General features: G+C 43.4%; 2 protein-coding genes across 8 annotated transcripts in view; both read right to left on the minus strand.

Annotated features, from left to right (window-relative positions):
- Nucleotides 1-1,201: 1,201 nt before the first annotated feature.
- GCNT4 (glucosaminyl (N-acetyl) transferase 4) lies at nucleotides 1,202-21,370 on the minus strand. Of its 7 annotated transcripts, none has more exons than XM_054055318.1 (4): nucleotides 20,549-21,370; nucleotides 19,769-19,914; nucleotides 16,288-16,491; nucleotides 1,202-4,436 (listed from the first exon to the last, which is right to left on the minus strand). In XM_054055318.1, exon 4 carries the CDS (start codon nucleotides 4,433-4,435, stop codon nucleotides 3,068-3,070), a length of 1,368 nt encoding a protein of 455 aa, XP_053911293.1. In that variant the 5' UTR covers nucleotide 4,436; nucleotides 16,288-16,491; nucleotides 19,769-19,914; nucleotides 20,549-21,370; the 3' UTR covers nucleotides 1,202-3,067. The 7 variants fall into 7 exon arrangements, with proteins under 7 accessions (XP_053911293.1, XP_053911294.1, XP_053911292.1 ...); XM_054055319.1 differs by having other exon boundaries at nucleotides 16,288-16,494; XM_054055317.1 differs by lacking the exon at nucleotides 19,769-19,914.
- Nucleotides 21,371-23,274: 1,904 nt separating this feature from the next.
- The window catches only part of ANKRD31 (ankyrin repeat domain 31), a 63,674-nt gene continuing 61,458 nt past the window's right edge, over nucleotides 23,275-25,490 (minus strand). The window contains exon 25 of the mRNA XM_054054712.1: nucleotides 23,275-25,139. Within this exon, the coding sequence (XP_053910687.1) occupies nucleotides 24,988-25,139 (152 nt within the window). The 3' untranslated portion in view covers nucleotides 23,275-24,987. The remainder of the gene's footprint in view (nucleotides 25,140-25,490) is intronic.

Consider the following 25,490-nt stretch of genomic DNA (forward strand, 5'->3'; position numbering starts at 1 on the left):
GGAACCATCTAATACGTGCAAATGTACATGCATTTCAGATTTGTGAATTAATTTACAAGACATGTTTTTTCGGGAGAAGTGAGGAAGGGGAAGAGAGGAAGATGAAAAGGATGTCTGAGTTTTACTAAGGCGAAAAAAATACCCCTGTGAGAGCCGAATGGCAGATAACTGCCTATCATCTAAATTTCAGCTGAAATAAAACTTCGAATTTGTCATAAACTAAGTTCAGCCACTTTTTTTCACAGAGAAAGGTGTTTGTGGATCATGCCTCAGGTCCATTTTCAGCAAAGAAATATCTGCCCGTGTAAAGAACTGACAATGAATTCAAAGGTAAATAATGAAGTTGTTCCCCACCTCTGCAGTCTAATCACCTAACTATGACACAAGCATTGGTATAGCATCTACACCACTGAGTGCAAAGTTAAAAGCAGTGAGAAAATTATTCAAAAGCTAAGGAATCTATATTTCCAGTGTTCTTTTTCCTTAAAACAGTGGAAAACATTTATTTAGAAGGCTGCAGGATCCTCTTAGAGAGATATGCAAGACCTCCTGGGACAAAGTCCAAGAAACATAGACCAATTTTATAGTTAATTCAGTGGTGAGTGGAGGCTGGGCTAAATGATTTTCCAGCTCGAGTGATCCTACAGTTTTTGTAAACTTTCTACAAGCTGAATAGCCTTTAAAGTTACCTTCAAAACCCAGAAATATCTATAATTCATTAGAAAATCTGCACTTCATAAAGTTTCAGCTATTTCTGTATCATTTGTGCTTCCCCAGCTACCGAACATCCTGCAGTAATGAGTGATGCTACCTCATATTGTACCATCTCCACATCCACTTCTTCACTACATAGGAAGCATGAGCTGCCTTATTTCAAAGAAGTTAAATGATAGGTATCATTCAACGCAATCCAGTTAAAGTAGCACTAAGTTGCATGTTGATTAAAATTATTTACCTCAATTAATTTTAAAGTGCAGGTGGATTATTTTTATAAATTTATGGTAGAGCAAACCACTCAAACACAAATAGGGATATGTGTGTGTATATATACATAAAGTCAGTTTAACTATACATCAGATTTTCAATGTATCATTAAACGTCAATTTATGTGTACAGAAGGCTATGGCTTGGTCCCCTGGGACCCCAACATCCTCTTTTATTAACCTGTTTCCACACAGGAACTCTCTACTTTATATACAAATACTGATGTATGCATCTCTAAATACCGTCAATGTCTATAAATCACATCGAGTCAAGACAGCCTTGGGCAGACACAGCAAGTCACTGAAGTAAGCAACACACACTTCAAAAAATTATCCCCATTTATTTCAGAGACAGTACATCAAAGAAATACTTGACCTGTGCGGCCACAGGCTCTATAAATACTTTGATAAGCAATTGGTACTGTACAACCAAACCACATACCCATAGATTTTGGAGTGCTTAGCAAGATAATAGAACATCTTTGTTCCCATTTTACAGCTGGAACAGCTGAAACAGAAAACTCAGATGACTTGTCTGAAGTCTTATAGGAGGAGATTACTGCTATGAATGAGAAAAAAGGCCCATGACTCCTGATTCTCAAATCCAATCTTAAGCCACAGATGACTTGACCATGACTAAATTTATAGACAAAAACCGAGACCAAAAAACTACCTGGTCCTTTCAACTGAAATAAGCACACAGACTTCTCATGTGTATGAGACATGATTGTTACTGCAGCAATTAGTGGACTGATAAGACCAGATATCTCGAAGTCACTCATAGGAAGAGGTCCCTTTATAAAAGCCAGATGGGCAGAAAGAGGACAGCTGCATGCAGCAAGCTAGACTCCAGGGTCCACTGGAACCACTGAAACTGAACTTGGGGCAGAACAATGTTGCAGAGAAACCCCCCAAATGCCAAGGAGCACCTCGGAGTTGCAAGTGTGTTTCTGCAGAGACCCCAGCACTAATGAACACTTCCCTCACACTGTAGCATGGTGAGCCCACCTGCAAGGAGGCTTCCAGGCAGCTTCGTTAACAGGAGAAATATCTTGTCAGCCTGGGATCATGGTGGTGCAAAGCCACGAGAGGAGTACGGAGAGACATTTCTAAACAGGGTGTTAATTTCTGTAATATGGCTATTCTTATAGCTCTCAACTTCACATTTTGCATTTCAACACAGCACTTGTTATCCATTGTGTGTAGACCTACTGTCTCAACAGAATTGGGATTTCATAGGACAATACCTCTATAGGCAGAGATAGACATAAAGACTGACTTATTTTGGCATGGATATCTACTCTAAGGGACTGCAGAGATGGCCCTTAGGGCATGCTCATATACTGACTCTGAAGAATAACACCACGTACTTCTGTTTAAGTCAGCCACCACTAATTTCATAGGCATGGCATGGCACCTGAGCATACACTTCACAGAAGGAAAAGTAACGCATAGATGAGCTGGAAAAAGTGAATAATGCTATGGACAATACAGTTCTAAATATCTTCTTTCCCTTATATCATCCAGTCATATTCACATTGCAAAGATCTTTGTTAGCTCCCACAGATGGGAAGTTTGGGACTTCCGTCGAGGCCACATGGCTCATTTGGTGTCGTGCTGATCTCTTGGTTTTGTCCCTGAGCTGGGCAGCTCCAGCTTTCCTGAGGTAGCAGATACAGAGTTCTTTGTTTCATATGTTTAAGAAAAACAAAAAAGAAGAGAAAGGGTACAGGCAGACAGATGCATTGGAGTTTCTTATGAAAGAAGCAAACACACTTGATGTAAAACACGTTTCTGAACTACTCCATTGGGACAGACAGCGCCAGAGCCTCCAAAAGAAAACCTCACCCTCTCGGAGTCACCCTGAAGAACAATTACAGCATTTGTGGCAAGTTACAAAACATTTAATCAGAGAGGCATGGCTTTTCATAGACAAATGGCCAGGCACCTGGCTCTCCAGGGCTCTGAACTTTATGCAGGATGGATGTTTCGCTCGCTAACATCCTGCAGCAGGTCAAGACAGAGGAACTGCAGGTGCTGTGCTGTAACAGTACACAGTACTGACATCAAGGAAGACAGCGCTGCTATAGCGAGGCATTCATAGAATTTATGTGCAGAAAGTATTTGTCAGAGGACAGATATACCCACTCTTTCTGTTGTTCTGATAGTTTTTCTGCCAAGCATTTCACCAAAACAGGGTCTACTTTAGAATCAAACTTGTTGGCAAACCAGTGCCCGTAATTCAGAAGCCATCTTAATTCTGCGGCCCCATAGATGCAGACACTGCGAAGGTGTGTACCAGTGCAGGGAGGATACAAATGGTCTTCAAGATAATTCCATTTCACGAGACGAGTTTTGCTTTGTAGATCTGTTATGTCCTGGGCTGACCTTGGAACTTCTCCAGGGACCCCAGGAACACGTACAAGAGTGGCCCAGAAATGTTCATCTGGAGAGTATGTGTCCCTTGACCACTCAAAAAAATCTTTTGCAACAGAGCTTTTGAGGGTATATTGAATAAACGCTCGGCTTAAAACAAAATAGGCACTGCCTACAAATACCTCAATATTATGAGGTGGTGGATTCTTGGAAATATTGGTTTTTACAGGCATTTGCATGTACTCATAAGGCACTTTCATAAGTTCATAGTGATAAGTAAATCGTTCTCTTTTGCTACTGCTTGGCTTCATAGTTTCCAGCATGTTTCCTCCACCAAGTTTCTTCAGTTCAGCAACCAGCTCAAAATTTGACCTCAAAGGGAAATCCTGGCCACACAAATTAATAACGTACTTCCAGGGAACTGAGGAGTCCATCAAATCGGATAAACAATTAAAATCTGCTTGAAGCCGTGAAATATGTGCATAATCCACTGTCTCCAGTTTTGACGCAATGAAAATATTGGGGAAACATTTAGCTAGATTTTTCATAGCAGATTTGAAACTTTTTGCTGCTTTTTGGTCATAATGGATGCAGTAAATATTGTGATGGCTGTACAGTGAATGGATGAGCCTTTCTACCATTACTGCATCTTTGTGAACAACCAAAGAATAGGCGATTGGAAAATTCTCTTCCTCAGGAGAAACAGGTTTCAGGTCATATTTCCTAAGTGAATAATACACGTGGCAATCACTCGTCATTGCTATGACATCTTCATCAGCTAAATCAATGATCTCTTTTCTTCTTATCTCTAAACTCTTGCCAATTTCATGGGGATCTTGTTCATATATAGATGAACAATTAATTTCATAGTGGAACTCATTTCTAAGATAGGAATACCTGTTTCTAACGTAAGAAGAAGTGCTCAAGAAGTGTTCAACCAAATAAATGCCCTTAGAGGGAAAAAAGTGTCTTTCAACATGGAGGAGCTTCAGCAGTGCTATCAGCCACCCCGTAAAACATAGGATCAAGATCTTCCTTCGTGCAGGACATTTGTAGGGACACTTGTGTCTCTTCATTCTGCAAGAAGACAGAGATGTGACATTATTTTAAATTAGGAACAAAGTATAAGAGACAATTCCAGCTTCTAGCTTGGATGTGCACACCAGTCTGCCTTACAGCATAAACACCACCTTAGCAGGACAGGGCACTGGAAATCTGCAGTTTCTTCTTAACCATCATGTCAATTTAAAGACTGATTTAGCACAGTGGTAGGCAAAGATTTCATTTCCCTGTCTGACTGAAGGCAATAAACTAATTCAGATTTCAGATGATTTCCAGCTAAATAAGAGTTTTGGAACAAGACTCCCACTGTTTATTTTCCAAACCTCGTTTTAATTTCCTGAGTCACAAACTGAAGTACAGCAACGCCCGCATCACTAAAAATGTGACTGTCCTCTAAGTGAGTAGGAAGGATTATTTACTTTCCTGAGTAACTCCAGGGGATTCAATGGGATCTCTTGTGAGTCTACAGTGAATGTGTGCTTATGGTAGATATTAGTATTTTTTTAAAAATAAAGCATTAAACTGATATGTTTAGAATTCAGTCAGAGCATCCTCATTGTCTCTAACACTCTGGGTGGGCCATGAAGGTGTCTAACTAGAAATGAATTTGCTTCCCATCCTCTCTGAAATCTGTGCCCAGATTTCTTCTGGGAAACACTGCTAACGTGCTCTGAAGAAAGAGATGGATGAAGACACATTTCCATCTACTGAAATGAGTATATAATGTAACCTTTTGAAGGCAGGAAGGGTAATAGTAAACAATAGTGCATCTACCCTGTTCTCTGCTGTGTGACACAACCTCAGGCACAAGTGCAAAAACACTCAAATGGCCCCCCTATATGCAGCAGGGTATTTACTAACATCCCTGTGTAGCAACTTAACAACAATAACAACTAAATAAAGTGATCATGTTTCCATAATGCTTTGCTTTACCAGCTGTGTGCAAGGAGCATTGTTTCCATCCCTGGATTAAAATTAGACGAAAGTCCACATCCAAGTGCAGAATTAAACTTAGCTGTACCTAGCTTAAACTAAGCTCTATTTTGTCTCTAAATTTAGCAGCTTCCAATATTTTCTTTTGAGAAGAAGCTGTTCCAGAATGTTTCAGAGTGAATAAAACGGTGGAGCCAAAAGAAGTGGCTCAGCTGTATGCAGATCCCATGTATGCCTGTAAAATTAAGTACTAGGTGTGCATGCAAAGCTCACTGCAAGACTAACTTAGGCTCTTCAGCATTCCCACCGATGTCAGGTCTTGTAAGCTGTAGCTTCAGTCAAAATGCAGCCTCTCAGGCCAGAGCTGTTCATTAATCTGTTCTTCCTGTCTTTCCTTTTCTTGGTGCATCTTTCTCCTTGGTATTTCTCTTCTGCAGGCAACAGAAAGGAGAAGGAAAGGCCACTTCCTTGTTTCACCTGCAGGTGCCAGGTACAGACCAGAGAAGGGAGTAGGATAAACCTACACATATATGTATTTAGTAGGAGTCGGAGCTCAGCAGTTCCCTGCATGTTTTGTGAACAGCCTCCAGGAACCTTAACAAAGAGAAAAGAGAGAGCTATCTGCTCACAAAGCCAAAACATCCTACCCTCCCCCGAGCCAGCAGGTGCTTTCCTTTACTTCTCCAAACTAAGACCAATGTCTAATCCAGGTCTCCACTTTACCTACTTAATTGCTGTACCCGTGTTCCTGGAGAAAAGTAGCTCTCAAAAGCCACTCATAACCAAAGCCAGGTTTCCAGCCATGTGACAAAACCCCTACAGAGGGGAACACAGCTAACCTGTCCCTTTTTTTCCTCTGAAGGGAGAAGACTTGTGTGGTGTGGTCTCTCTGTGAAGTCTGCCTTGTGCCTCTGCCTGGTGTTCTCCCTGATTACTAAGGACAAACTCTACCACTCCTGGCTGAACAGGGATCACTCCATCCTGAAATTACCCCATCCCTTCCTCTCTACTCCTTCAAAATGACAAAAAGCAGCCTGGACAAAGAAAAAAGGAGGGCAAAAGAAAGCATATCATCCACTGCCTCAAACCCCCTCCATCTATGGTAACCCTGGCCAGCTTCCACCTAGTATCAAACTTACAGATTCTAGCCAAAAAAAAACCAAAAAAAGCCATCGATCCATGCTTCTCTGCCTGAAACTACCACTCTAGACCAGTGGAGTCTGGTGCCGTCTGGAGTCAGACCAGGATGTGCAGGAAATCACTTGGACAGCACTAAGGACTCCGTCTTTGCAGCTGATGAGCAAAGGCTCCAAACCCAGCTCCCTGAACATTCCTACGGTTTCTGGCACTCACAACCACAAGCCACTATTATGTCATATAAAGAGGTCAGAAATCCAGAAGACTGTGATGACATGGTTCAAATTCCCTGTGCAGGAAGGGATTAAGGAGTGCTGGTGAGAAATTTCAGCTGCTCCACCAAATCCCCTGTTTATGGAGGATGAGCTCCTGATCCTGACCAGTATATGGTCAGATGAGAGCCTCAGGAACCAGCAGGTGTATCCACAGCTCCATCTGTTTGTTGGTTGGGTTTTGGTTTGGATTGCTTTTTCCTTCTTTTTCTTTTTACAACACATGCTATATCACTGGCACCACATAGAATCAGGCCATGTGTGACCCTAACAGCTCTTAAGCATTCCAACATCTCTCCAGCAGTGCAGTTCACCACTACAAATATCCCGCTGTCCCCTGCTCCATCCTTATCACACTAAATTAATATTCTCTTGCTGTTACCTTTGACACACACCACAGTCAGGCTCAGTATATCAGGATGAGGGCAACAGCTTTGCCTTCAGGCACAAATAACTTGCTCATAACCAGGAGGAAGTTAGTTTCTGTAAAAGACCAGGATTTCTTGAGGAACAGTGCTAGGCCAGGGAATGAAATCTCCCAGGACAGAAGGAACGCTACAAACCTCATCAGATTTTGATTCAAGTGGAAAATTCCTATTTCTTACCATGTGCAGCACTCAAGACCCACTCAGACACTGCAGTGCACTGTACCCACTGTTGTTTCTGGAGGAGAAGGGAACAAATGACATATGGCAGATAGGAACAGGCACCTAGAGCTACCTAAAGCACCTAGCTGGGGTAGCACTGAGCAGATGCTACCTCTAGTTATCTTGCTTGCAAGTATTTTTTTACTTGGGTGCTACCATACTATCTGCAGGACCAACATTCCATCTTCTGCACAAAGATTTTATACTAGGGAGAGAGCTTGGCATTGTCATTTTGCCTTGTTTCATAAAATGTTCGTGCTTTCTCAGAAATTAATGGAGACTAAGCTCATTTTGTAACCAACACATAGTGCACAGCTAGTCTGTACACGCACACGCACAACATCTAACCTGGTCAGGGCACTTACTGGCTGGAATGCAAAGTACTGAGTGATTCAGAGAAGGTAAATTGATGTACTTATCTATCCTTTGTACCTATAAAGCAAGGGATATTCAAACAAAATAGACATGCAACAAATACCAGGGAAATGCATTTGTGTTGTGTAACAAAAGAAGTATTCTTACACAACACATAATTGGAACCTTATCAGAAGGAACCTTAAAGACCATTAACTCGGCAGGATTCAAGAAGGAAATAGGCAATCAGCTGGCTATTCAGAGTTTCCAGAGCTACCTTGCCATTACATAAATACGGACAGAAAGCTGAATGTCCTGGAACCACGACATCAGGCAATTACCAGCTGCCAAGACTTCCAACTGGAAATTTTTACCAATAAAAATGTTTCTTGTGATCATCACTCTGCTCTCTGAATCTGCTTTTATCTAGTGCTGGACCAGAAGAGGATTTGCTAGTTAGATCTACGACAGCAATATTTGTATCCCACCCAGAAAATGGACGGGTGTATTTCACTAGCTTTTTTTGTATTCTCCTCCCTGCAGGAAGTCATTTTTGGGCAGCTATACACCTTCAAACACTTAAAATCATTTGCTTTCTGCAACAGCACAAGGTGCACAATGACAAAAATGGAGGAACAAGGTGGTGGGAAAATTTCACACTCTCCTGAAAAATTTCAGCTGCAGATTGAGTTCCTCCACCCACTGAATACTGTGTGGCCTTAGCAGAATAAACCCTGATGACCAGACTGGACAAAGGCTGATCCATGCCACTTTTCAAGTGAAATACTCAGTCTGTGCCTCCAAAGCACTGTCCAGCCAGGCTCGGCTGCCTGTGTCTGCCTAAGGGAATGAGGCCGGGCTTGCAGAAGGATCAGAATATACACAGCAGTCTTCAAGTGGGCAGTGGGGCTCCACTCCTTCCTCTGTGCTTCAGTCCAGGGTGCATGTCTCATCTTTCAGGAGGCTACAGAAGAATTCTGCAGCTCTCCTGGGGCTCAGACAACACTCATAAAACCCTATAAAACCTGATAAAAACAGAGGACAAGATTCCTCCCATGTGTACTGAAAGAGTTGAAAGTTATGAACCGATCTACAGCCAGCTAAAGTAAGTAGTCAATCTTATTCAGGCTATCTGTAAACATAAATTAAGGGTCAGTGAGGCTGCAGAGTACCTAAAAGTGTGTAAACCCCAACAGTGAGCATATGACAAACATGAGAAGCAGGTTTTGCTCGTCTATGGCACCCACAGGCAACCCGCTTGTGTAAATCACCCAAGCTCACACCGACACTGTCACAGAGGTAAAAGCAAAAGTGCACCTATGAGGCCCAGAGAAGTAAATTGAATTGGTGGCTGTTTCTCTTGGCCTTTACGCTACAATTACTATAACGACACAGAAATGCTGAATTTCTACTAAGAAACTGCAACTGCTTGAAATGTTAAATGCTTGCAAGATGAACTCGAAGGCTAATTAAGGGTAAATTAAAGCCTGCTTTTAGAATTCCTCTGGGAGGTGGAAGAAAACAAGTATTATAACAATTTTTATTCTAGCTCTGGATCTCATAACATTTCTACACACACACAGGCACATCCTGTGGCCCAGTAGGGCATGGATAGTTCAAATTTGTTGTGAGCAAAGACTGCAGCACTTCAATGTATATCAACCAGGTCCCTGTCTATCAGAAGGAAGCAACAACTGCAGCACCCCACTCCTCCCCACACTGACCCCAGTGCTGAGAGGAGGACAGGATGGAATTCTGCACATGAGCACAACCACCAGCTGGTGACGTTCTTCTGTGCCTGCACTTCCCCAAGCCTCGAGGAATCATCTCAACTCCTGTGAACAGGAGTGGGGGTGAGTTTGAATTGCCAGGCGCTCAAGGACAGGAGCCTGAGGTCTTCACTGTACACAGGACTTCTGTCCAGACCCTCTCCAAGTTACACAGCCCTTTAGTGAACACTGGCTCCCAGGGAAATCCTCCTCTTCTCTCCGTGCCACCCTTTTGCTAAACCTCCCAGATTCTACCATCTCCAGGTCAGCCAAGAACAAATATAAACACTTGTATCAGCCTTATTACCAGATCCATTATCAGTTTGCTACATCAAAGTTTAATCCACAGCAATTCACTTGAAGAATTCAAGACACACAAAAACACTTACAAAAAGTCTAGAATATGGGTCTCTCTTCACAGCTGGTGCTCACCTTCAGAAGGCAAGCATCCATCCCTCAAGCACCAACTGCAGCTCTTAGACTCTCAAAGAGCATGGCCCCAGTTGTAAAGATTGCTTTATTGAATGTTTCTTTATTTGTAAAGCCATGCACACCACTCCGGATTCAATCACAAAACAAAAACAGGCCAAGTCTTAGGGAGGAGGAGGAAATCCTCTCCCCAGGTGGTCAGGCTTCAGGTGAGAGCACTGCATGGTGGCTGAGTAGTGGACCTGCTAAAAGCTTCCAGACGTCAACTGCAGGCATTAATCACCACTCTTCTGGTTGACAGCAAGGCTCTAGCATGCCTTTGTGATATAGAAATTTAAAAGGCAGTCCCTGAAAAGGATTAAGCAAGGGTCCTCTGTGCTAACACCAGATTCAACCTGGTCAGAAAAACCCAAACATCCTGCTCTGTAAGTGTGGTGAACAACCAGGTGCTTTTGCATTTCTCTGGCACTCGAGAGAAAAAAACACCTCGAGTAAATACATTTCCCTCAAACGCAAAAGAAACATCTCCTACTTCAGGACTTTTTCTGTAAACTGAACTGCAAAAATAAAAGCTCTAAAGTAAATCACATTTTGAATGGGAACAAAATACCAGAGACAGCAACAATCCACGTTTTATCTTGTTTGGCTATTTAGGTGGGTTGTTGGGTTTTTTTTGGGGGGGAAGGGGGCAGGGATGAAAATTAAAAACTAGACAAGAGCAATATTTGCCTCCTCATTTGCATTTTTCATAATAAAAAAGATGTTGCATCATTCTCTCCTGTAAAAATTTGTAATGAGTAGCAGTAGCAAGCCTGGACTCTGAAGCAGAGCGATAAGAGTGATGATCTGCCAGCCTAAAAGGTCTTCTGCAGTTCCACCTGAATACCATATAATCCTTGTCACATTTTGTTCTAAACACACTTGCAAAGGCCACTGTGCACCATCACAGAGGTGGCAAGGTCATTGCAAGTGAAGTTTCTAACTCTACTATGTTATTTAACTTGTATTATTTACAGTTCTGTAGCATCAAACATCTAAGATACTGCAGAAACAACACCAATGAGTGGAAGCTAGATTGAAATTAGCTTTGAGTGTGCCTTCCTGAAGTTTCACAGTACTAACCAAATCACTGCAAAGTGGGACCTTTTAAACTGTTGCATCTTCTCAGTCCTATGAACACAAATAAATTGTCACAGTTCAGCCTGTGGACTGCATACCTGAGATACCATAGGATACCTCCTACCAGACCAGCATCTCTCCCCTGGAGGGAAGCAGACCACACATACACAAAGAGGAATAGGGAGAAGTCATGCCCACCTCTCTGTAAGCTCATGGCCCTAGAAAGAAAACCAGCAGCTGCCAATGCTGTATGTTGGAGGAACAGAAGAGCTCAGTATTAACCAGCTGAGCCTATACATTATACAAGATGTGGTAGTCCACATTTCTGCTCTAAAGAGCCTCCTGTGAGCAGGCAAATTATTTTATTGGGAACGACATATTTTACAAGGTGTGTACACCCATATTTCCAAAGTAAAAGCAAGTTTAAAGCACCACTCCTACTGAGAAACCATACAGGCAATTCATCACACATTATTTCATAAAAACATAGAATGGTTTGGATTGGAAGGGACCTTTAAGGGCTGTCTAGCCCAATCACATTGCCATGGGCAGGGACTGCTTGAGGTTGTCCCACAAGGAATATTTTATGCCAGAGAGCAGAATTCATTGCAGTTAAATTACTCAGACTGCTTCTGGATTTGACCTTGAAGAAAAGCAGCAGAAAACCTGTTCTGCTTCCTGGTTGCTGTGCTATGCATGTGAGTTTCACCTTACCCAATGTTTGTCAAACTAAGCATCTGAGGTCCCTCCACAGCTGGTGGAAAGATATACGGAACTGAAAAGGACCATCAAATTGTCACAGGCACATACTGCAAGATGGGCTGGATGAGGCATTCCCAGGAAAGTCACTGCCCCAACAAAGAGGAGCCACGATGAAAGCGTACTCTTTGCACCAGGACTGCAAACTCTGCCAGCTCTGCTTGCAATGGCACAGCTTTGGGGTACCTCCCATGTGAAGTGTTCTGGGGGTCAGCAGCATCGCTGACCTCCAACAACAACACGTCAGCAGTTCCTCTGCCCCGGACTGGTACTTCAGAGCCGTGGAGAAAAACCATCCTGGAAGCTGATTCAGTCAGCGTGAGCCTGAGCCAGCCTAGAACCAAGCTGCCGCTCCAGAAGACAGCCAACAGCTCGTATGCACCAGGGCTTTCCTCTAGAGGTGCTCCAAGGTGTCTGTATTCAGATCACGCTGATTTACTAACAGCTTGTCAACTGCTTTATTTGAGACTACAAGGAATTTTGCAACTCCTTAGGATTTCATTCCCTCTCCTTACTGTGTCTTTTCTGATATAGCTTGTGTTCCACTGAACACAACTGCTTCAGTGATTCAAGGCAGAAACTGCCAGGTGGATCTACAGAGCCCACAAGCTCCACGGATGCTGCCAGCAGAGTGGAGCTGTCGTGAACTGCCTGGGCCCATCGCAGGAAGCCCAGAGCCTCGTGGGGCCAATACGTACCAGAAATCTCTCTGCAGGAAGAAAGAAGAAAATCCTGCTTTGAAGGCTGGCGTTTGTTTAGGGAGGCTAGAAGGATCTCTGCTCAGCATGGGCTGGCCCCGTGGAGAGGGAAAGGCACTCCAGACAGTGGTGAAAGCAACAGAGTCAGCAGCAAGACATGCAGGCAGGTCTCTGCCTGATGAAGCTTGTAACCTGTCTGCCTGCAACAACCAATGCATCCCAATTTTCATGAGGAACACAAGATATACAGGGTCCCCCCCACACACACACACAAAATCCCAGACTGTGATTGTAACTCTTTTTATTTAACAAATTAAGAAAATCAACTACAGTCACCTTAAAACCAATTGCCTTCTGAGTTGACACACAGCTACATGCGATGCTGGCAACGTTCAAGGCAACTGCGCAGATCACTTTCTGAGAGGCTGTTGAGGATCTCCATCATTTTTGCTTTCATATCTTCTAGCAACAAAAAAATGGGTTCCTTTGAGCACCAACTTCATCCTTGAGATCTCTTCACTGTAAGCACGACTCAATAATTGAAGTTTCCACCGTGGATTTATTGGTTTTGCAAGAAACTTGATGTTAACTCACTGTTAACGCTTGCACACCACATTTTCTGACCAAGGGTAAAAAAACTTCTATATTTGAAAATGCATCCACTCATACTTAGTGAAGCAATTTAGTTGAGCCTTATCTCACTGTGACAGGTTAGAATAAGTTCTATAAACATAAACATCTCTCTGTCTCCCTCCTCCCCTCTCAGTTCCTGAGCTATAGGTTTATTCTCTTTCTTGTGTCAGACCTTGTATGTCAGCCAATATTCACTGTCCCCCCCGCTCTGCCTTCTACCAGTCCCTCCTGAAGGACCTGTTCAGTAAGTAAATAGAAGTCCAGTCTCAACCACTGACTATAATACAATGAGCTACAGAAACACAAAATCATTATTTTCATTATGATTATTATTATTTCCCTATTGAATTTATATTACTCTTTTACTTTAGCATTACTCATCAGAGAGGTCTGTGAGTCTCCACAGTTGGCTACAGATTACTTTTGGTGTCATGCCAGATGGCCACCTGGTGGGAACGATCTCTTTATCTGTTGTTACGTCAGCTTGGGAGTGGTTAACCCAGAGCGTGGAGTAGCAAGACATGGCTGCTACCTGAAGAGGGATTCTTGGAAAATTAAGGGTATGGGTAGGCAGTGCTCTCTTCTCAATGGTTTTGAAAGGCATAGTACTCACTCTGAGTGCTGTTGTGGGGCAACCTGCTTTTGTGCTTGCCACAGGACAGGAGTTAAGAGAAAAGATCAAGTCTGTGGAAGCAGAGGAACAGAGAGAATGATGCCACATTGTTCTCTCTCCCTTCTGCCAATGAACAGCATGAACCAAGCTCCTTGCTTATCACTTAGGTTAAAAAAAAGTAAAAAACGAATGACTGGTGAGAAGAAGCAGCAGAACGGAGGCTGGGAAATGATGGAAGAGAAGGGTGCAGAGAGAGACCAATGAGGGTAAGTACTAACATGCTACTTGCCCAGCCCTCTAAGGCAAACAAGGCAAACCCAGTGTCTACACTTTTCCTTGGAAAACTGGTCACACTGTTTTTCAGCAACCAATATTATCATTACCATATAATAGCAGGAACTACTAGAACAATTCCCACTCCTCCGGGCAAAGCACTTTGGGAAAAGTTCTCCCTGATAAAATATCTCCCATTTGCCTAACATACACCCACCCACAGAGCAATGCAAATTTGGTCAAGTTGTTTGCACAACCAAGTCTGCAGGAAGATGCAGTTAGTTCCCTTCTGGTTTTCCCTCTACTCCATACAAATCAAGTCATTCAAGGGGTCTCTGGAGAAGGAAGAGTAGACAGTGTTCCTGGGAAACTGAAGAAGAAGAAAAGTAATGCCTTGCTAAGTCATTTATTTCTTTTGTTTAGTAAACTGTCTGTCTGAATTAAACTTTCAACTTTACTTAACTATTAATGCTGCTAGTTGGGAAAGTTAATTTGTTCATGTGCTGTTATTTACTGCTCCTAGATGGTTATTTCCATTGCAAAATTATCTATTCATAGTGAACACGGAGCATCTGTAGGAGTACTTCTACTGGCATTAAATCTAGATCAGTTGATTCTATTGAGTTTGTCTGGTTTCCCACACACTTCCCTTGCACTGGAGCTTCGGCTTATGCCTCTGTAACATAGTGGTGCCCATTACCAGCCTCATTCCACACAGCTCACCCCCTTGTTTTGGCCTTCCTGATGCAATACTTAGATTTCCTCCAAATGATACAACTAAAGAGCTAAGTAACTATAATTACTTACATTCTGCCTTATGGACCTCTAATTGCAAGATGTGTAAAAATATGCCATTTATTTTAGATCCAAGCCTAATTAAATGATAAGCCTGCCAATTTTAAGACCTGGAAGACCTAAAACAACACAGTGCCACGAGGAAAACAGCAATAAAAATCTTCAGGATAGCACAGCCTTTTTGTGCTTTTGGAAGAGGAAAGACAGCTTCTCACCAGATGCTGAACACAGGTTCAGCAAAGATTTGGCAATTATAGGTATCACACATGATTTTGTCTCAGTGTTAAACATGAGGACTCTTCGTTGCATGAGATACATAGATCTGTTGCCTACCAGAAACTGCTACACTCACAGTTCGCTTGTCTGTCTGCCCCTCAGTCCCAGCTTTCTGTATGTTCTTCAGAAAAGGCTGGGTGCTCTTTTCTAGTTACCTTCAGTACATTGGTGATCCCCATAACTGCAGTAAAATATCTAACATTAATTCCTGCATGTCCAGGTCCCAGAGATATGTCAAGATGAAGAAAGTCTGTATCCCTGCTCGCTAGCCAGGAAAAGGCAAGTGACTTCTGCAGCATCGTGCAAGAAGACAGCAGCACAAGACAGAAGTGAACCTGACTCCTCTGCTTCCCCAACTCATCTGAACTGCTTCACAATCACTTTTGATGAAACCTGTTCCGGTGGAAGCCCAAAAAGAAAAATCTACTGTCAAATCCTTTAGTACACCTCAAATTATTCTGTCCTGCCAGTCACAAGGATTTGCAACCCTGTTAAAGCAAGGAAGTGCTTAGAAAGCCCAGGGATAGTTGCCTATGGAAATTCTCAAGCCTGATTACTTATACTTTGAGTGTTTAAGTTCTCTGACTTTAAGAGATGGGAGTATCCATGTTTGTCAAGGACATAATGTGCCATGAAGGCAGGAGTCAGGATAAAAAATTTAAAAATATATACTTAATTATTTTAGAAAAGTCCAAGTCCTAGTAAATAGAGTTTATTCACTCATAATTTAGGGCAATCTAGAGTTTAACAGCTTCACTCCAACTCATACTACAGTTTAAAATACTATTACCACTATGGTGGAGAGAGGGTTAACCTTTACACCAAACTACTGCATAACATAAAAATCAGGCCCAAAGGGCCAGAACTTGTGTACATTGGCAATGAGTGGCACTATAAAAGAGGGTGGAAATTTCCTGTTAGACAGGGAGGCAGGAGGAACTGCACCGTTTTGCAGAAAAGCTCCCATTAACAGCTCAAAATATTTCTCCATTTCCTTCACCACTCCACCAAGCTGCTTGCAGACTCGTGCCTGTGAGCCTCCCGCTGTAAATCACACCCGCTGAGTCAACTCCCCCATCAACCTCCATTGAAGTCTTCACCACCGAAGTCACAACATGTCACATCAGCAAGACCATTTCAAGAGGTGCTGCAGACTTACCTCTTGGACTTTGCTGTGGTCTCTTCCCCTTGTGGAGCTCTTTAGGATGCTCTGTCCCAGAAGACCAACACAGGTGTGACCAGCTCAGTGGCTGAACAAAGCCCCGGTGTCTGCTCCATCCTGCCGCTGGCTGCAGCCTTCAGTTTCATCAGCGTTTCAAGCGCGTATGAAGTCGGACGTACGGAAGTAGCAAGGAGAACACTACTGCTTGCAAAGATTAAGAAAGAAAAGTGTAAAAAGTTAGCTGAAAAATAATGAGCATGGAAGGTTTGTGTGATAAGCTGTGGAAGCCATTATTTGTACAATAAACGTATTTTTATTTACTCCCATCGGATTTTTATGCACCAAGAAGAGATGGGGGAGAAACACCATAAAAAGAACAGATCACATCAAAGTAACCTAATTTAATTCTTTAGCAGGCTGAAGAGGACTTGGAAAGAGGCAGGTAAGTGCTCAGATTTGACAACTCTCTGTCAAAAGCCTCACCAAGCTCAAACTGTGTGTGGCAGTTCAGGTATCAAGGCTTCCAGTCTGGGAGACCTTGCTCCTTCCACAGATAAAATAGCTCTGCCACCAAGACAAGACCAGAAATTCGGGCTACTAGTGTGACACCCACAGTCCTGGTGATACTTTCTGAAACCATGTTTAGACACGATGATGTGCACTGCAAGGTCACCTACACTTGAATAACTCACATGGTATATGGCATCTTTTACATGGCAAGAAATATATTTTTGTGCTATTAGACCTAAGCTTTGTTTGTGTAATGGTTTCAATGAAATACAAGGAACTAAACATTCCACTATTTGTACGTACCACAAGGAATTATTTGGATGCTTCCCTGAAGGAAAGCACAGCAGTAGTACTGCTAAGGCATACACAGCATTCTCCTCCTCTCCATACACATTTCAACTGAAGTATTGTGCACTCAGGCCTTCTCTTAATCATAAGCCTTCCAGCTCACACGGTTTTATAAACCACGGATCTCTGTAACTACGGACCTTATTATTTGTGCTTTTATTATTATTTGGGCTAAAACTTATAAGCTCCAAAGAGAGGTCTGGGTGCCACCGATCCATGGGGTCCTGCAGTCCTGCCTTAGGTTGATGAGCCCACCGTGGTGAATTCATATACTGAGAATAGTTTCTGAATTCTCCACTAAGTATTTGGTGGAGAAGGGTCAAAGTAGCATGACAGTAGTTGGGTCAGCTTTAACCCTTTCCAGTGTGAATGCAGGGGTGTGCCTGTGGTACAGTGGGCAATGGTATCAAATGTTTTTAATTGATGAAAAATTAAGAATACAGAAATATAGAGATGGTGGCAATATTCCGTGAAACAAAAACTCCTATCACATACAAAACTGGAACAGGTTTGCAGACAGCTGTGCATCTTTTGCATAATATTTAGAGTGCCTACTTATCCTTGCCTGAAAAGCAAGCATGCAGAAAGACATCAAACAACAATGCACCACAAAACACGCAGGCCAACTGCGCTTTGCCACTGTCAATCCAAAAGGCGAAGGTCTTTGATTAACACCACGGAATCCTGCCCAGGGCAGTGGTTAGCTACCTGATGCACCATGAAAGCCACATTGTGGTTAGACAATACAACAGAGCATGAGGGTGTGTGGGTCTCCAGCAGGCTGGTATGTAGCCTGTCATCTACTTAACCATGCATCTGTCTGGCCATGATGCGATTAGAGAACTCCGCTTTCTTCACAGCTGTCCTTCTTGTATTCAAAGCAGAGGGACCTATATGTTACACTTGGTCACGCTGCAAATCCTACTGAAGCCTTCTTAATTTTTAAGTTTTTCAGTGAGAGGTCTGTTGAGGCTTGACTTGTTGACAGTTATGCAAAACTTATCTCCCTTGCTGGATTCAGCAACCTGGAGTTTGTTGCAGAATATGAGCTTTCTGTGACTCATCTGCTGCCATCTCTTAGTTCCTTTATTGATATTTCCTGGGAGACCTCAAAAGCTGGAGCCACTGTATGATTCCTGATGCCTTTCTGTAGCTGTAACAGCTACACAAAAACCTTAAGCTCCTTCTAGAGTCCTCTTAAACGCCATCTGGTAGTGACACCTAGCTTGCTTCATCAGCACACACCAAGACAGCCCACGGTCCTTACCCACTTTCAACTTCAAGTCTATTTGTCACATACGTATACTGTAACCACCAAGACAAATGGCCAAACAGGTACCTCCAGACCTCTCTGACACTGTGCCTCTAGCTCCGATCAACAGTCAATACATTTCCAAAAACCTTTCATCATCCTTCCCCAAAATCTCTCTGCTGAAGCCTGAAAATGCTTCGTTTCCATTCCATTAGTGGACATACAGCTTCTTGAAACCATACTGTACCTTGTGCACATCTGCTGAGGTCCTTGTCCATATCAGGCTTGGCTAAACAGCTGCCAGGCTGACAAGATGTGCGTGATCCACAATTTCTGGACTTACCTGTTGGTTCTCAACCAATGTTTTAACATTTTCTGGGCCTCCCCGAATCCTATAAATCAGGACTCACTGATTTCTTTATATGTAATGATAATATATGGCTTTGACTCTTTCTGCTTTTTTAATTTCACCTTTAGTTAATCCCTCCCAGCTCACCTAGACTACTTCTAAAGAATTTCAAAGACCTAATCTCAGCCACCAAGGCAATTCTAAGATGATCACAGACTGCCTACTGACTGACTAGAATAATTTGTACATATTAGGCCAGCAAATACCAGGCACAGCATAGGTTATCACCCACAAAATCAACAGAACCTGGTACACGTGGTTTTCAGTGTCTGTTCCCCTTTTCTGCAACGCCAATGTAATCCCAGCATGAAGGCTGTGCCAACACAAGCAATTTAAACCTGAATGTATTCTTTATCTCCATTAGCTGAGTAACCCTTATCACCGTTACTACTTTTCAAAAAAGTCCTAGTCCTTAAGCATTGCTCATTTATACGAATTGTGTTAAGAAGCATCGGCTAGGGTTGTTAGTAATCTTTAAATACCCTAACAGCTGGGCAACATACTGAAAAATACAGAAGTGGACCAAACCCCATGATTATCAGATATGGAGGACCAAAAACCATAGGTAGACAAGCACAGTAGCATTTCACTTCCCTTTCTGTATCTCAGAAAAGCTACACGTATGGAAGAAGAGGCACATCATATCCACAGGACACATCCAGCCCAAGATGTTGTGCCACAGTATCCAAAAGCAGATGCTTGGAAAGAGGGGAAAGAGCAGAAGGAGAATAAGTACTCCCCAGCGTCTACTCCACACGCTCTTTCAGTTTCTTTTCCCTTTCAGCTCAGCAGTTCGTAGCATCAAGGGTTACAACTGTCTACTTCTCACGAAATTCAAATTTCTTCCATCCAGTTGCTTTTGAATCCACGTAAATTTTCTGACATCCAATAGACTGGGGGGTGGGGTAAAACACTCTGCAGCTGACCCAAGTATTGCGTAAAAACCCACTTTGTCTTACTTGTTTTCAATCTTTTGCCTTCCAGCATCACTCGATTGTTGTAGTTCCTGGTCTGAAGACAGCAAGCAGCTCTTTCCTGTTCACCACCCCGACTCTAGCTGCAAGTTCATCTACCGTATCCACCCCTCATCTGTTTCTCTCCCAGGCTATCAAAGGCAAAATAAGATTATCATTAAGGAAGCTTATTTTAAAAGGTTACTATTAAGGAAATTTGTCTGACTTAAAACTAAACAGGCTAGTTTGTCGACTAGATCTTTGGAACACATTAGAGTACGTTCAAAGGAGCAGATCCTTAGGATGGACACAGCGGATGAGTTAAGCTCAAGCAAAGTTCCACTTAGAGCCTCCTTCCACAAGCCTTACTCCGGTAAGTGAGGAGAACCCGATACCGTCTCTCCTCGAGGGGAAAAAACCCATGTATTTCCGATAGACCTTTACTGCTGTGTTACTTTTGGTTTCCTCACAAGGAAGGAAAGCCCCTTTCCATAGTAAAGAAACGTGGAGCGCGCTTGGCGAACTAAACACAGCCACCGGCCGGTTTGAGCAATCCACTGAAAGACAAAAAAACACACACGAGAGACTCCATCCGACACCGGGACAAGCCCCGTTCGCGCTGGGAAGCCCCGGGCTCAGCCGGTTCAGCCGCCACAGCTGGAGCACAGCTGGAGCACAGCTGGCGCCTCCCGCCGCCGGGATGCGGGCAGGTACCCTCCCCAGCGCCCCCGGACACGACCGAAACCCCCCGGAGAGCAACTTTTAAGACGAGCGGCACCTTCTTACCCGAGCTCCGCGGCAACACCCGCCGGCACCGACTTTCCTCCTCCTCTTCTTCCTTCTCTTCCTCCTCCCTCCCCGCCCCCGCGCAGCTGCTGGTCCTTCCTCCTCCTCGTCCTTCTCCTCCTCCTCCTCCTCCTTCTCCTTCTTCTTCTCTTACTCCTCCTCCTCCCCGAACTCCGTGGCCCCAAGTTCTCGCTGCTCCGCGCCCCGAGTTGCGGTGCTGTCCCGGGCGAGCCCCCACACGTGTGCCCACGGCACCCCGTGACGTGCGGGGAGAAAGGAGGGGCTGTAACCTGGCTGGAAGGAGGAGGGAGCGGCCCCGGGAACCCCGGGAGCGGAGCCGATGCTCCGCCGGTTCCCGAACTCGCGGCTGGGAGCGAACGGGCTCGGGGCGGGGGGAGCGGCAGGAGATGGGACAGTGGGGATGACCTCGGGATGCGCCGCGGAGGCTCAGGCTGGAATAACTTCTTCACCGAAACGGTCATCGGGCACTGGAACGCCGCCAGGGAGGTGGCTGAATCCCCACCCCTGGAGGTGTTTAAAAGATGGGTAGATAAAGTGCTCAAGGACACCGTTTAGTGGCGGACAGGTGCGGTTGGACTGGATGATCTCAAAGGTCTTTTCCAGCCTAATGAGTCTGTGGTTCTATGAGAGCAACAGGACACCCCGAGGGAGGCGATGCTGCCACTTCAAACTGATGAATCACAGAATCGTAAAATGGTTTGGGTTGGGAGGGTCATTAAAGATCACCCAGTTCCGATCCCCCTGCCATGGGCAGGGACACATCCCATCAGTTGAGGCTGCCCAAGACCCCATCCAGCCTGGCCTTGAACACCTCCAGGGATGGGGCAGCCACAGCTTCCCTGGGCAACCTGTGCCAGTGCCTCACCACCCTCATATGAAGAAATTCTTCCTTAGGTCTAGTCTAAACCTGCCCCTCTCCAGTTTATACCCACTGCCCCTTGTCCTCACTACAAGCCTTCATGAACAGTCCCTCCCAGCTTTCCTGTAGCCCTTTCAGGTACTGGAAGGTCGCTATAAGGTCTCCTCCAGGCTGAACAAGCCCAACTTTGCACTCTGGCTTTAAACATGTGCAACCAGTGACATGACCTGCCCTCACCCTGGCACACCACTCGGCTCTGCCCTCCGAGGAGCTGCTTGGGTCCAGTAGGGAACTGGCAAGTGGAGAGCACCAGCACACTGCAGGCCTTGCAGCCAGACGCAGCTGTGACAGCTCGGCTGCGGGCTGATAACTGCTCAAGCCGCTGTAACCGAGTTAGGTGTAACCAGAGCTCCTTCCACAGAAACAGAAGAGAAATCAAATGGATGCAGCAGTGGGACAACTCACCCATGAACTACCCTGCTGTAATAACATCGCTGTAAGTGCTCAAACTTTCTCCAAGAGACAAAGCCAGAGCAACAAACAACACCCATCTCATCAACAAAAACCACCCAACTCCCCCAAAAATATACATACATGAAAATCTTGAGTTCTTTGAATACTGTTCTATCTTTTAAATGTCTCTCTTCCTGTGCCATGTTTAAGCCAGAAACTTAATAATTCAAATTCCAAATCATCTGTGATTTCTCCACCCAACTGGTTACCTGACAACTGGTGACCAGAAAAGGGGTCTGAATCTCATGGAAGCAGTTTTTCATTCTCTTGATAATTTAAAGAGTGTTTTCCTCCAGTTAGCATTAAAATATGAAAAAACACAAAAAAAGTGCCTTTGCCTCTGTGTTGTGAAAAGAATACTTGTCAACTGCAACTTCTCCAAGAATTTATCTAAATTCCTATGGCTACATTATTCTGGTATTGCTTCTGCTTTCCTCCTCCCCCCTTAGTTGCATTTCCACCATCAAAAACCCAAGGTGCATTTTACCTTAAAATGCTTTAAATATCTTCCCAAAGCTGGTCTCCATTCCTGTTTCTCTTGCCTTAACTGCTCTTGCTGGCTACAGTGCAGCTTTGTAAGGCAAGAAGGTGCTATGTTTTGTGCTAATCCTCTGCCTAGAGAGAATTTAGCTCTATCTGCATCTTTATTTCTTTTCTCCGTGTCTCCCTTGCTTATACCTTTTCATAACCTCTAGCCTGTGTCATTCAGGAGGTCAGTTTATCACATTGGTCCCTGCTGGCCTTAAAATCTATGAATCTTGTGTTGTATTGTCTGCCTCCCAGGTGCTTATCTTCCTTCTCACTCTCATTCTTTTGTTTTGTGCCTTGCATTCTTCCTCACTGGTATTAATCTTGCCACTTTTTTTTTTTTTTTTTAGCTCCATCCCAGCAATAAATAAATAAATCAATCCGTAGAAATACACATCTGAATTTGTCACTTTTGTTCTCTGCATCATCTCTTTCTGCTCTTATTCCCCATCTGAATATTAACTTCAGGCAGAAAGCCAAGGCGTTTGTATTCTTTGCATTGTATGTCCTTTTCACTCTAGCCTGCACCACCCGAAGTGCTAACTCACAGCCTAGGGGTGGAGAAGGGATTTACTAAATAAAAGAACCGAATCGTGAAAGGGACAGGAGGGGCTGTCAGGGCTAACTGCTAAGGTTTGCCACTTGTGAGCAGAAGCCTTATTCTCTGTAGTAAGGGTCACTAATAGCTGCCTATCTTTACCCAAGATAACAGCTTGTATTTTTATGCGAAAATACACTTAGAAAGCATAAATGTAAACCGAGAAATCAAAACACTGTATTCATGACAGTATAGGCTTTTGCCATCTTTTAATGGATCTTTACACTAAGAAAAATATTCCAGTAGGGAGAACAGGGAAAATTCACTCTTCTAAGACGATTTGGAAAGCAACATCGTACATTTGTTTGTCATATTAAAACACGTGCTGTCAAGCTAATACTTTTCTCAAAACACCTTGAAAAAACCCTGGTAGCTTACTTTTACACAGAGCATCGGTAAGAAACATCTTTGTCCAGCTTGAATCTATCAGGTTTTTTGTCACCATATCTTAGGATTGCCTTAGGTCATGTAATCATGTTAATATAATGGACTAATGTATTACCGTCAAATCCTCCCAAGTTTTCTACATTGATTTTATTAGACATCTTGCAACAAAGAAAAAACATCAAACATGTAAGTAATTCAACAGTAATTTTAACAGTTGGAAGTCTTTCACTTTTCAGTGAAAGCAGAAGTATCGTATTTGAATGAATGTTTCCTTTAAACCAAAATGCCTTCAGGTTTGTTTTGCTGCTGCAGCTGTGAGACTGCTCCATTTTATTTCTGTGTGGAAAGTGACCCTTATGAAATACCTGTCACTCAGTAGCCTTTAACTTTTTGACTTCCAGGCAGTTCACGTTTCTTTAACCTTACAGCCCATCACACTATGACTGCTCATGCATCTCAGGGCACAGTATTAGCTCCCCTGCAGATCAGACCCCTCCCTCTTCCATAAACCACCTTCTGTTTAAGACACTAATCAAATCTCTGCAGATCAGCTCGTCACACTCCAAATAGATAGCTGAGGCTGTTACGGATTGACAGGAGATATTTCTCATCCCATCCACTGGAGTTAGGAGAAGCAGGTGCTATTATTTCACCTCTTCTTATAATCCATAGAATGAAAGAGCAAGAATGCCATTTGAATGCAGATAATTCTCATGACAGTCAAACGTTATAAATATGCAACTGATGCAGATTCACACATTGTAAAATCAAAACAAACAGAAATCCTCCAGAGATGGGGTAAACATCTAATGTGTTGTTAGTTGGAAAAAATAATGTTTCACAAACAGGCTAACTGTGTTTCCTGCCATATGCCAGCACATTTTCTGCCTATCAAGAGAGACTTGGCTGGAACATGAATGGAATTTCCCTGAGCACTTCCAAGGCTAAGACTCTTTTAACAGCTTTCTAACAGCTCTTTTAACCTCTCCCAGCACCTGCCCCTTCTCAAATGTTTATATACATGCATGCCAGTTAAAGCAAAGCTGCTAGTGATTTTTACATCTGCCCATTTTGATTTTTTTGCCTACCCTAACAGCTTATATTATTACATGAACACGTGCAGCCATTTCTGACAGCACATGGTCAGCCACAGCAGTTCCAAGTTTGGGTGCTGAGGTGAAGATCGGTGATGATACCCGTCTGGTTCTGTGCAGCCCCATAGGGCATGGTCAGCCACTGAAATCAATGAAATTTCATACAAATTTTTCTACCTGGAATATAATCCACAGTGAGAGCCAATGTTCAAGGGTCCTCATCTGCTTCCCCATTTCTCAATCTTACAACACAAAATTCAATATTGACAGTTATCCTGCTACCTTTCTCATTTACCCAAACAATCTTCCAATTCATTCCAAGTGCTGCACAAATGATTTATCAAAATGACACTAACAAAGCACTTAGTTCTAAAAGCTCAAATGTTTGCTTTTAAATGATGATGAAGGAAAAAAAAACACGTTAGCACTCAAGAAGTCTTTAGAATCCAAAATCTTCACATCCTTTGTAGAAATTCCAGTGCTTTTCCATTAGAGGGCATGGCAGAAACTCCTCTTTACATACCATTAGTATCTCACTGAACTCAAGAAAATGTGTCAGACTTTCCACCAAGTTGAACTGGACAGAAGAGCCTGTTGAAAATAAATGCAAATTATTGGAATGTATATTAAGAATAATGGAAAACAACCACTAGTTCTATTATCGAGAGAGGTATTCATAGCTTGTTAGAACCAGCAGTCCACAGGAATCTGCAATGTGCCCTCATGGTGGCTACCATGTGCCATCCCAAAAGTTGTCTTTGCCTGCTACCAGTTCTCCAGTTGAGTCACCTACACTGATTACCAAAGACCAAAATACATTCACTGAACTGACAACACAGGTCCCAATACTAAAATAATCAGCGTATCTCGTAGGTATTAGACCTTTTAACTCTGTGTCTCAGCGAGGATTTCCCTGCTGCTTTCTGATCTCCAGAAGCTCAC

Source organism: Cuculus canorus, chromosome Z, assembly GCF_017976375.1.
Source record: "Cuculus canorus isolate bCucCan1 chromosome Z, bCucCan1.pri, whole genome shotgun sequence".
Classification (NCBI taxonomy): Eukaryota; Metazoa; Chordata; class Aves; order Cuculiformes; family Cuculidae; genus Cuculus; species Cuculus canorus.